Here is a 13292-nt window from a genome sequence, read left to right as displayed (position 1 = left end):
ACTGTTGGTGGGAATGCAAACTAGTACAGCCACTATGGAGAACAGTGTGGAGATTCCTTAAAAATTGCAAATAGAACTACCTTATGACCCAGCAATCCCACTTCTGGGCATACACACCGAGGAAACCAGAACTGAAAGAGACACATGTACCCCAATGTTCATCGCAGCACTGTTTATAATAGCCAGGACATGGAAACAACCTAGATGTCCATCAGCAGATGAATGGATAAGAAAGCTTTGGTACATATACACAATGGAGTATTACTCAGCCGTTAAAAAGAATTCATTTGAATCAGTTTTGATGAGATGGATGAAACTGGAGCCGATTATACAGAGTGAAGTAAGCCAGAAAGAAAAACACCAATACAGTATACTAACACATATATATGGAATTTAGGAAGATGGCAATGACGACCCTGTATGCAAGACAGGGAAAGAGACACAGATGTGTATAACGGACTTTTGGACTCAGAGGGAGAGGGAGAGGGTGGGATGATTTGGGAGAATGACATTCTAACATGTATACTATCAAGTGAATTGAATCGCCAGTCTATGTCTGACGCAGGATGCAGCATGCTTGGGGCTGGTGCATGGGGATGACCCAGAAAGATGTTATGGGGAGGGAGGTGGGAGGGGGTTCATGTTTGGGAATGCATGTAAGAATTAAAGATTTTAAAATTAAAAAAAAAAGAAAGAAAGAGAGAGAGAAAAAAAAAGAAAACTCAGCAGTGGCCACAGGACTGGAAAAGTTCAGTTTTCATTCCAATCCCAAAGAAAGGTAATGACAAAGAATGTTCAAACAACCACACAATTGCATTGCTCTCACATGCTAGCAAAGAAATGCTCAAAATTCTCCAAGCAAGGTTTCAACAGTACATGAACCAAGAACTTCCAGATGTTTAAGGTGGTGTTAGAAAAGGTAGAGGAACCAGAAATCAAATTGCCAACATCCATTTGATAATAGAAAAAGCACGAGATTTCCAGAAAAACATCTACTTTTGCTTTAACTGTTAGATCACAATAAACTGTGGAAAATTCTTTAAGGGATGGGAATACCAGACCACCTTGCCTGCCTCCTGTGAAACCTATATGCAGGTCAAGAAGCAACAGTTAGAACCAGAATGGAACAATGGACTGGTTCCAAATTGGGAAAGGAGTATGTAAAGGTTGTATTTTGTCATTCTGTCTATTTAAGTTATATGAAAGAATACTTTATGGGAAATGCCTGGCTGTATGAAGCACGAGCTGGAATCAAGATTGCTGAGAGAAATACCAATAACCTCAGATATACAGATGCCACCACCCTTATGGCAGAAAGCTAAGAATAACTAAAGGGCCTCTTGATGAAAGTGAAAGAGGAGAATGAAAAGGCTGGCTTAAAACTCAACATTCAAAAAAAGAAGATCATGGCATCCAGTCGCATCACTTCGTGGCAAATAGATGGGCAGACAATGGAAACAGTAACAGAGTTTATTTTCTTGGGCTCCAAAATCACTGCAGATGATGACTACAGCCATGAAATTAAGACCCTTGCTCCTTGGAAGAAAAGCTATGACCAACCTAGTCAGCATATTAAAAAGCAGAAGCATTACTTTGCCAACAAATTCTGTCTAGTCAAAGATGTGGTTTTTCTAGTAGTCATGTAGAGATGTGAGAGCTGACCACAAAGAAAGCTCAGCACTGAAGAACTGATGCCTTTGAACAGTGGTGTTGGAGAAGACTCTGGAGAGTCCTTTGAACTGCAAAGAGATCCAACCAGTCAATCCTAAAGGAAATCAGTCCTGAATATTCATTGGAAGGACTGATGCTGAAGCAGAAGCTCCAATATTTTGGCCACCTGACATGAAAAGCTGACTCACTGGAAAAGACCCTGATGCTGGGAAAGACTGAAGGCAGAAGGAGAAGGGCACGACATAGGATGAGACGGTTGGATGGCATCATTGACTCGATGGACACGAGCAAGTTTGAGCAAGTTCCGGGAGTTGGTGGTGGACAAGGAAGCCTGGGTGCTGCAGTCTGTGGGGTCGCAAAGAGTTGGACACGACTGAGTGACTGTACTGAAGTGAAGACATGGAAGCAACATAAAAGTCTACTGACAGAAGAATGAATAAAGAAGATATAGTTTACACAATGGAAAATTATTCAGACATAAAAAAGAAGGAAATAGTGATATTTCTCCTCCCACCTTCAATCTTTCCCAGCACAAGGGTCTTTTTAAATAAGTCAGTTCTTCACATCAGGTGGCCAAAATATTGGAGTTTTAGCTTCAGTATCAGTCCTTCCAATGATTATTCAGGACTGACTTCCTTTAGGATGGACTGGTTGGATCTACTTGTTGTCCAAACGACTCTCAAAATTCTTCTCCAACACCACAGTTCAAAAGCATCAATTCTTCAGTGCTCAGCTTTCTTTATAGTCCAACTTTTCATTATAGTCATACATGACTACTGGAAATGCCATAGCTTTAACTAGACAGACCTTTGTTGGCAAAGTCATGTCTCTGCTTTTTAATATGCCGTCTAGGCTAGTCATAACTTTTCTTCCAAGGAGCAAGTGTCTTTTCATCATTTGGTTTATCTTAAAAATCATCTCACACATGAAGAAGAAATTCAATCAATGAAAGGATTATGTATACTTAGTACTAACTTATGATTGTAGTTAAAATTGAATTTGGTGGTGCTGACATTGTAGGAATTCACAATGTCCACATCACCATTTTGAAGCACTGGGAAGTTTTGGGCAGTTATGTTGATATCTTGCTATAAATCTATTTATAACTTGACAATTTCATTGTAAAAAAAAAATAATCTGTCACTTTGAACAGTGATGCAAAGCACTGGTCTAAACATCTTTCTTTCATGTACCAGTAAAGGACTATTTATTAGAAACTCAATTAAATATTGGAGTCTTGATAGTTAGCTACTCCTAGGATTAAAAGCTCAAAGGTTTTGAGGGCACTTGAGTATATAGTGAATTAAAAATTTATATTTTCAGAAATCTTTATAATTCTTAACATGATTTTAATAGATTTTGCTGTTCGATCACTAATTTAACCCTGAAACAATGTTAGAAAATAATTTCATTACCCTCATTTACCTGATTAATAATGGGTACAGTGAGTTCAGATAATGTGCTGTAGAAGAAAAGGCAAGGCTCTTACTTCAAGAGCTGGAATTAGGACACTAAGTTTCCTAAATTTTCTTATCCTAACTTCCCTTCAGATTATAAAACAAGGAAATAAATTATGATGACAATACCTATTATGGTACTATGGATCAAATAATACAATGTAAGTAGACATTAAAGAAATTATATCAATTCCTACTATCACTGGCCTCTCTGAGGCCTGAAGTCCTTATCAAATCTCTACTTTTTGCAATCTCCTTAAACTTTATTACTTATTTTTCTTATAAAATATTTCTCACTAGAATTGCAGATGCAGCTCCAGCTGCTATTTTTAGACATGTTTATCTACCGAAGACAATCAAGAACCTGAAAAGTTTAAGGGTAAGGATTTAGGATGTGTTAGAAGATTGCAAGGTTTTTTTTGTTTGTTTTTTTTTTTTTGCTTAAAAATGCTACCATGTCTCAAAAATAAAACAAAGAGGAAGAATGCAACTAATACTCACTAAAATAATATAAAATTTACTTAAAATACACACCATAAAAAGTTGAACCTTATTTCATGCTACCTCAACTCTGTCACTCATTTTGCTTAAAGTTATGACATTTCATCTTCTTTGATTTCTTAAGGTCAAATTAAGGCTTTCCCCTACCTGGAGGAGGAAATGGCAACCCACTGTGGTATTCTTTTTTTTTTTTTTTTTTAATTTTTTAAATTTTAAAATCTTTAATTCTTACATGCATTCCCAAACATGAACCCCCCTCCCACCTCCCTCCCCATAACATCTTTCTGGGTCATCCCCATGCACCAGCCCCAAGCATTCTTGCCAGGAAAATTCCATAGACAGAGGAAGCTGGCCAACTATTTTTCATGGGGTCGCAAAAAGTCAGACTTGACTGAACGACACCACGCCCACCATGTGTTTCTACAGCATTCTCTAACACAACAATAAGACATTTCTCATAAGACACTATACTGATTATTTATCTGTATTACTAATTAAATCAGAAATGTTGTCCATCCCTAAAAGAGTACTTATATACTTGAGGAACAAATGAAGGATGGGATAAAGTGATTACAATGAAATAAATTGAGATTGATAAAACTAACTTTTCTTCCATGTTTCTCTTAATTAAAAACTTAAATGTTCCCATACAATGTAACTTTAACAAGGTGATCAAACTTAGTGACTCCTATAAGTGGCTTCCTTTTGCAGTGGGAGTGAAAGTGTTAGCCACTCATTTGCGCCTGACTCTGCAGTCCCATAGACTGTAGTCCACCAGGCTCCTCTGTCCATGGAATTCTCCAGGCAAGAATCCTGGAGCGAGCTGCCATGCCCTTCTCCAAGGGATCTTCTCCACCCAGAGACTGAACTTAGGCCTCCAGCATTGTAGGCAGATTCTTCATTGTGTGAGCTACACAATGGGAAGGATACAGCATCTCCTACAAGGTATTATTTTGCCCAGAAAATTTAACCTGGATTTAATTATGAGGAAACAATCAGAAAGATTGAGATTGTGAAACATTCTATAGGACAAATAACCTGAACTCTGCAACATATCATTTTCATGAAAGACAAAAATAGGTAGAGTTACATCTAAAGAAGAGCAAAAAAATGTCATAACTAAAGATAATGTGTGATGTTTGAGTAGGTCCTAAGTGGAAACACAATGGCTATAAAGCAATTTATCAGGATAATTAGAACACCTGTGTATGAATTATACAGTAGATGATAATACTGAGTCAAAGTTAAAGTTCTTGTGTGTTTTAATGGTAGAGACTTTTCCTGAAACACATTTGCTGCAAGGTTTAGGAATTAAATATTATAAAATCAGCTATTTACTTTCAGGGAGTCAAATAATACAATATATATGTTATATACATACAGAGAAAAGTATAAGTCAAATGTGTCAAAAATTTAAATGTAATTCCAAATAAGGAGTATGAGTGTTTACCACTGTTTCATCTTTTTCTATTAAAGTTCTATAAAGAGTATAAAATATAAGTAATGAAAAAAAATTTTTTTTCCACTCTAACTACACTGTTCTTGTAGTTCACATCAGAATTACCCCAGTTCAGGATTTTGTTCTTGTCCCTTCTGCCTAGAAGAGTCTTTCCCTAGATGATCTGTAAGACTGATTCTCATTTCTTTCAGGTTTCTGTTCAAAATACTGAGCTTAGGGTCTAGCAGAGGAGGCAGACAATAAAATAGCATACTAGCAAATAAATAGTTTCAGATTTTAATAAATCTATGAAGGAAACATATTACTATGAAATTGATTGATAAGAAAATCCAATAATAGTTCTTGGTTCTAAGAATAAGAGGTTGTCAAAATTTTTGATATAGTATTTAAGATTATTCAATAAAATTTTACATTTTTGAAACCATTTTGTATTCATAGAATTTTACATAATTGGAGGGTATTTATGAGTTATCTACTTTTATTTTTTTCCTCTGAATAAATACATCAATTAAAGTATTATATACTTTTGTTGTTCAGTCTCTAAGTCATGTCTGACTCTTTGTGATATCATGAACTGCAGCATGCCAGGCTTTTCAGTCCTTCACTATCTCCCTGAGTATACTCAAACTCATGTCCATTGAGTCAGTGATGCCATCGAACCATCTCAGCCTCTGCCACCCCCTTCTCCTCTTGTCCTCAATCTTTCCCAACATCATGGTCTTTTCCAATGAGTCAGCTCTTCACATCAGATGGCCAAACCACTGGAGCGTCAGCTTCAGCATCAGTCCTCCCAGTGAATATTCAGGGCAGATTTCCTTTAGGAATGACTGGTTTGATCTTGGTGTCCAAGGGACTCTCAAGAGTCTTCTCCAACACCACAGTTCAAAAACATCTATTCTTCGATGCTCAGCCTTCTTTATGGTCTAACTTTCACATACATACATGATTACTGGAAAGATCACAGCTTTGACTAGATGGACCTTTGTCCACAAAGTGATGTTTCTGATTTTTAATACATTGTCTAGGTTTGTCATAGCTCTTTTTCCAGGAGGAAGCATCTTTAATTTCATGGCTGCAGTCACCATCCACATTGATTTTGGAGCCCAAGAACAGTTATGAGTTTTAATCTCTACCTTCACCTCAAACCCATTACAGTACAGATGACAATAAATAAAATGAGAATTAAAAAAACTGGGGATGAAAGTGTACAACCTTTATCAACAAACATTAAACATTCCATTTTTCACTAATAAAATCATCTCTTAAACTCTTAACTTTTCTTTTGGACTTTAAAAATAAAATTACTCTTTTTGAAAAGCGAGTACTTTCCTTCATGTTCCACTGCAGAACCCTGCAGTATATTTCCTTCTAACCTAGAAAGTCTAGTAATAAAATATCTGACACACAGAATCCATGGTATGAAGTTAAAAATTTCAAAATTGTTTTAAATTGTTCAAATTGTTTTAAATCAGTATTAAATTAAAAAAGAAATACAAAGTATTTAAACAGAAAAATAATACCTATACTTGGACTGGGGTAATGTTGAAGTAGAAGCAATAGGATATACTAAACTAAAAAGAAAAGAGAGGGCAAAAGAGAGATGCAAGCATCAAACTAAGGAAAATGAAGTCTTTTAAACATAATAAAAATCAACATCAAGCTGAACTGACAGGAATGATCATGGGGACTTTTTAAATTCTCTCCCCCCCAAATTATCATTTGAATAGAGGAAAAAGCTATCAGTGATTTCTAAAGCATTTGTTATTGTGTTCTCAAAAACCACAGTAGAAATGTTAGTCAATTAGTTTGAAACTTATGACCCTGCAAACTAAAATACTCCTCCAAAACAGATTGTTCACAAAGAGAATTACCAGTAGGAGAAGAGACAGACATTTGAATTTAGTGTATTCAACATTTTACTGAACAGCAGACAAATCTGCACATGATTCCAATAATGAAAAGTTTTTTAAAACGCCATACATACTACCACAGTTTGGTATAAAACTGTATTATATAAACTTTCATAATGGAAAGAGAAGAAAATCTAAAAGAGAAGAAAATCAAATGTTTCCATAGACAAGAGAAGCAGAGAAAACTCAAAAGTAGTTAACCAGCTGTGTAGGACTGAGCAGGACCCTGTGGGGCTCCCAGGCAAAAAAGTCTTTCCATGTTCCCTGTTTCTCTTACAAACAGTCTACACTCAGCCTCCATGCTCTTCCCTGAGTTCCAAACAACAGATTCAAACAGTTGCTAATAAGAAAAGAGAGGAGATGAAGAGACAAGGAAGGAGCAGTCAAGAAATAATAGTGGAGCCTTGGGAAAGGGTTCTGGTTCCTCCTTAAGGCATATACATAACAATGTCTTTGAGTTCTGTACAGAACCAAAACCCCCAACAAATGAAAGTTGTTAACTTAATGAAGCCTCCTTCATTGCAGACAGAAGGTCACAGAAGAACCTCAAAAACCACAGAAGCTCATCCAAAGACCACCTGATGCCAGATGACCTCTGGATTGAAGGAATGCAGGCCCCGCATGCACCCTGATCCTTATCAGCAACCCTGCCTACAAACTCTAAGACTCCTCACAACAGCCCCTCAGGTGGGGATGCATAATTTTGAGGGCATTAACCTGCAATAGACCCCTTTACTTGCTAAAGCAATGTTCTTTCCTAAATCACCCAAAATTCTGCATCTGAGATTCAATTTATAAGAAAAGGAGTATGTCAAGGCTGTATATTGTCACCCTGCTATTTAACTTATATACAGAGTACATCATGAGAAACGCTGGACTGGAAGAAACACAAGCTGGAATCAAGATTGCTGGGAGAAATCTCAATGACCTCAGATATGCAGACGATACCACCTTTATGGCACAAAGTGAAGAGGAGCTAAAAAACCTCTTGATGAAAGTGAAAGAGGAGAGTGAAAAAGTTGGCTTAAAGCTCAACATTTAGATAAATAAGATCTTGGCATCCAGTCCCATCACTTCATGGGAAATAGATGGGGAAACAGTGGAAACAGTGTCAGACTTTATTTTGGGGGGCTCCAAAATCACTGCAGATGGTGACTGCAGCCATGAAATTAAAAGATGCTTACTCCTTGGAAGAAAAGTTATGACCAACCTAGATAGTACATTCAAAAGCAGAGACATTACTTTGCCAACTAAGGTCCATCTAGTCAAGGCTATGGTTTTTCCTGTGGTCATGTATGGATGTGAGAGTTGGACTGTGAAGAAGGCTGAGGGCTGAAGAATTGATGCTTTTGAACTGTGGTGTTGGAGAAGACTCTTGAGAGTCCCTTGGACTGCAAGGAGATCCAACCAGTCCATTCTGAAGGAGATCAGCCCTGGGATTTCTTTTGGAAGGAATGATGCTAAAGCTGAAGCTCCAGTACTTTGGCCACCTCATGCGAAGAGTTGACTCATTGGAAAAGACTCTGATGCTGGGAGGGATTGGGGGCAGGAGGAGAAGGGGACGACCAAGGATGAGATGGATGGATGGCATCACTGACTCGATGGATGTGAGTCTGAGTGAACTCCGGGAGATGGTGATGGACAGGTAGGCCTGGTGTGCTACGATTCATGGGGTTGCAAAGAGTCAGACATGACTGAGTAACTGAACTGAACTGGTGCACAGAGGCAGGTTTTCAGTAATATTGTCACTTCATGTGTGTGAGCGCTAAGTCACTTCAGTTGTGTCTGACTATTGAGACCCTATGGACTCCTCAGACCGTGGGATTATCCAGGCAAGAATGCTGGAGTGGGTTACCATGGCTTCCTCCAGGTGATCTTCCCAACCCAGGGATTGAACCCGTGGTTCTTATGTCTCCTGCACTGGCAGGTGGGTTCTTTACCATTAGCATCACCGGGGAAGACCTATTATCACTTTAGTGCATCCCTTTCCTTCAAAAATCAGTCTTAATGCTTCTCTCCCTTGATAAACTGCAAACTAGCTGAGGCCAGTGATCTCCTTTCTCTTACTTCCCACAATATTTTGTGGGGATGGGTTATTCCAGAGCTTTTGGAACGACAGAATAACCATTTACTAAGAAAGAAAAGACTGATAGGAAAACACCAAAAGTGTTGTTCTGGAATTGTGACACTGATTAGAAGTCTAGATGGATATATCAAGTTAACTATTGAATTTAGGAGTCTGGAGTTAAGAAATGGGGATAGAATCTGGGGATCATGAGATGATGGTTACAGCATACCACCATATGAGATCAACTACAGAGAAATGGATAGTGCCTGGAGTACATCTAGGATTATACTCCTGGTCAGGGCAACAACAAGAGGCTGTGGAGACGGGGAGGCACCAGCAAAGGAAGCTCAAAAGGACCAGTTGCTGAGGTAGGAAAGAGATAAGAGAGAATAGTGTACCCAAGGCAAAGTGTTCCAAGAATGTGGTTGATGCAAGTTTTACACAGGTTACCTTCCTAAATTCATCCCATTTATCCTTCAGTGCAGGTCACTTTTTTGATAAGTCCTCTCTGAGCAGTTCTGCCTTAGATGAAGCCCTTCTGTGTCCTAAATCACAGTGTAGGTATCAATTATAAGGCTTATCACAATTATGACTGAAGCTTTATTTCTCTGCCCTTTCCTTCCCCTCAAAAATGTAAGCATCATGAATGACCTAAGTTCCACTGGAATGCTAGAATCTTGTGGTATCTCTGGCAGGTCAGAAGGAATGAGTTACATTTATTGAGAACCTATTGTATAACACATCAATATCTTTACTTTGGTGCTTGAAAAATATTCTTTAAAAGAAAGAAGGAAGTACTGAATGAATTGCAGGGATAACACAGATGGTAGAAAAGAGCAACTCAGTACATCGGTAGAGCCCTGGAGTGAAGATACATCAGGGCACCACAGATTAATAGCAACAGCATCTAGACTCAGCTAATTCTTCTTGCTCTTTCCAAGCTCATCAAGCAAAATTCTCCAATGTAATTTTGTTTTCTTTATAGATTTTCCTGTGGAATTAGAAACTGATAACTAGACAATGTAAATATCTATTCTAACTGGCTACTGTATATCTCACTGTGCATGAATAAACTAGCCTTCATTTCTAGACATTAGTCTAATGTAAGTTTGGTTGCTGTGTTTCCTTTCGGACTTTCAGGGATGATCATTCTGCTTGCTTCTCATTTTTCAAGTGTCAAATTCATGTTGCATGATCAAGATGGGAATGACTCTCATAGCTGCAAGAGATTGTGATAGAAGAAATCAAGGGCATACTTTGTTACTGACTGCTGAAGGAAAATACTGATTTCCATTTATTTTATCTCTTTTTGACACAAAAGAATGGTCACAGTCAAGATTCTTGTGTAATGGACTGAGTAGAGATTGTTGCAATGGACTGAGCAAAAAATTGCATTTTCTTGTTCCTTGAAATATGATCCATTTTCCTGTGTTTGAATTTATACCCTAAGCTGAAAAGAGAGAATCTTAGAGTCATAAGAACACATTCCGGGTTTAAATCTAATATTTGTTAGTGTAGCCAATCTTGCTTAGCTTATCAATCTGTGAAGTTCTGACAAAATACTGTTTGTAGTCCTTAAAAGACCAAATTTGATTGTGTTGACACAGCTAAGGTAATTTATTAGCTGCTGATTGGGCTTGGATTTGGTTTTCCTCTAAGATACCTTTACCATTTTTAACTTCAAAAGAGCCAAAGAAAATTTTGGATAAAATTATTGGATCGATGATATCAGGTAGATAAAATCTTTGCCATGGTTTTTATGTTTTAAGATGTATTGGAGAATGAATGATACTTCCTCTATTTTTATTGACATCAGGAAGATGAGAAGAGAATTCACAATCATAATTCCTTGTTACAACCTATCTATCAATCCCTTTGTATTTTTATATCCTAACTATATCTGAAATCTAAATACTCATCCTGCCTTCCATGATAACCAGTCACCTAGAGAGAGACTGATGCATCCAAGTTAGCCATGTTTATGATTTTGGAAAAAATCTATTACCTGAATATTTCCTTAGAATTGTGTCTTCTGAATGTGCAGAACCATTATTACAATGTGTTTAATGGCTATTTTCCCAATACTTATTTTGAAAGTATTTGATCTCATGTATGGCTCCTTAGTCTTCAGCCTAACAGATTCTAGCTTCCTAACCCCATTGCTGTGACCTGTAGTGCTGAGGTCCTATCTTGTCCAGATCATGAGGATATGGTCTGACATTTATTCATACAAAATAAAAGCAGGGAATAACAGGGGAAGTTTTATCAGCAAAATTTTATTTCATATCAGATTTCAAGATTATGGACTATATTGATAATAGAAAAAAAATTGTTCTTTGAATCATCCACTATGGTATGGGTTGAACATCAGAGAGTTCTTGAATAGAATTACTACAAAAGCTAGAATACTCTCCAAGATAGGTGCAGAGGTAAGACTTTTTATAGTTAGTGTCTTAACTGTATGCTAAGGAATTTTATCGTACATCTTACCTTAACTTCCACATGTGCCATCAGTACTGCAAAATTGGTTAGGTGGTTACAAGAGCATGTAGTATGTGTCTTATTTGTTGTCAGGAGCCGACAGCCTTGGGTTGACCAGTAACCTGTCATTGTGCGCTTGGAATAGCTCCAAAATGAACAGTTAGGATTGAAGTTTTCCTCAGACTGCTACAGAAAAAAAAAAATCAGTAAAGCCAATAACTACTTTATGATCATGCAAATTAAGTAGGCATTTTATTTACATCTAACAAAACTTCATACTATGTTCCAGTATTTCTGGAGATGTCTACCGATGTTTTCATATTAAGTGGGGCTTATCAATTCTAAATAAAGTTGAATATATGAATATATGTTATTTATGCCCCTTGATTACGGGAGAATTCATTTTAAAATAATATTAAAGGGATACTAGTATTATCTCAGAATCACATCAATTAATATATCCTACAAAGCAAAGAATTGCTGTATACGATAAACTTCTGAGATGATAAAAGTGAAAGTGAAAGAAAAATGAAAGTGAAAATTGCTCAGTCTTGTTCGATTCTGTGCTACACCAGACTGTAGCCCACCAGACTTCTCCGTCCATGAAATTCTTCAGGCAAAGATACTTAATATTCTAAGAACCATGGGCTGCCATTCCGTTCTACAGGGGATCTTCTCAACCCCAGGATCAAACCTGGAAATCTTGCACTGCAGGCAGATTTTTTACCATCTGAGCCACCAGGAAAGCCTCTCTGAGATAACAGTCTTTAAAATTTTTTGTTCAATTTACACTACAATCTTTGTATATGCATAAAATTATATCTACACACAAAGGGCATAATTACTTGTAATGTCAGATGTGTAGTTATGCCCAGTTCCACTGAACATATTGGTAGTTATTTTTAATTACAGAGAAGTATTTATAAATCCATCTATGAATACTTTTACCTAATTGCTACTTTTGAACTGTGGTGTTGGAGAGATTCTTGAGAGTCCCTTGGGCTGCAGAGAGATCAAACCAGTCAATGCTAAAGGAAATCAGTCCTGAATATTCATTGGAAGGACTGACACTGAAGCTGAAGCTCCAATTCTTTGGCCACCTGATTCGAAGAACTGACTCAATGGAAAATACCCTAATGCTGGGAATGATTGAGGGCAGGAAAAGAAGGGGGCAACAGTGGATGAGATGATTGGATGAAATCACTGATTTGATGGACATGAGTTTGAGCAAGCTCCAGGAGTTGGTGATGGACAGAGAAGCCTGGCATGTTGCAAGTCCATAAGGTTGCAAAGAGTCAGACACAACTGAGTGACTGAACTGAACTGAATTGATATACATATACAAGAATTACTCTCTTCCCTCACTTTGGGGAAAAAAGTCGCTATTTCATAGAAAATGAATTTCTATATGTCAAATAATATGGACAATGAAAGGAAATTAATATACTTCATAATTATAACAAATATAATGTGGATAAACATTTTCTTACCTTGATGTGTTTAACAGTGAACACCACAGGATCAGCCAAATAAACCTTATTACTGAACTCTTTGTTTATGGCTGCTGTAATAACTGGAGAATTGACGATAACAGAATGATTGGTGGACATGGCCTCTGTTCCTAACTTCATGCTGGCATTCTCCGTGGACAAATAAGGACCCAAGTTGTTATAAAGGACAAAGGCCACTCTGATCTCTCCTAAAATAAGTACATATATATTGGGAAGAAACTAATTAGCTTGTGC

The 13292-nt window shown here is 37.3% G+C and overlaps 1 protein-coding gene across 24 annotated transcripts in view; it reads right to left on the bottom strand.

Annotated features, from left to right (window-relative positions):
* ADGRL3 (adhesion G protein-coupled receptor L3) overlaps positions 1–13292 on the bottom strand; it is a 941652-nt gene that overhangs the window by 126258 nt on the left and 802102 nt on the right. For all 24 annotated transcript variants that reach the window (XM_060417626.1, XM_060417634.1, XM_060417623.1 and 21 more), the window contains 2 exons: positions 13038–13246; positions 11557–11733 (listed from right to left, as the gene is read on the bottom strand). In XM_060417626.1, the coding sequence (XP_060273609.1) occupies positions 11557–11733; positions 13038–13246 (386 nt within the window). The remainder of the gene's footprint in view (positions 1–11556; positions 11734–13037; positions 13247–13292) is intronic.

Source organism: Ovis aries, chromosome 6 (assembly GCF_016772045.2).
Source record: "Ovis aries strain OAR_USU_Benz2616 breed Rambouillet chromosome 6, ARS-UI_Ramb_v3.0, whole genome shotgun sequence".
Classification (NCBI taxonomy): Eukaryota; Metazoa; Chordata; class Mammalia; order Artiodactyla; family Bovidae; genus Ovis; species Ovis aries.
The sequence above is the reverse complement of the archived record's forward strand: the minus strand, read 5'-3'. Positions and strand labels throughout refer to the sequence as shown.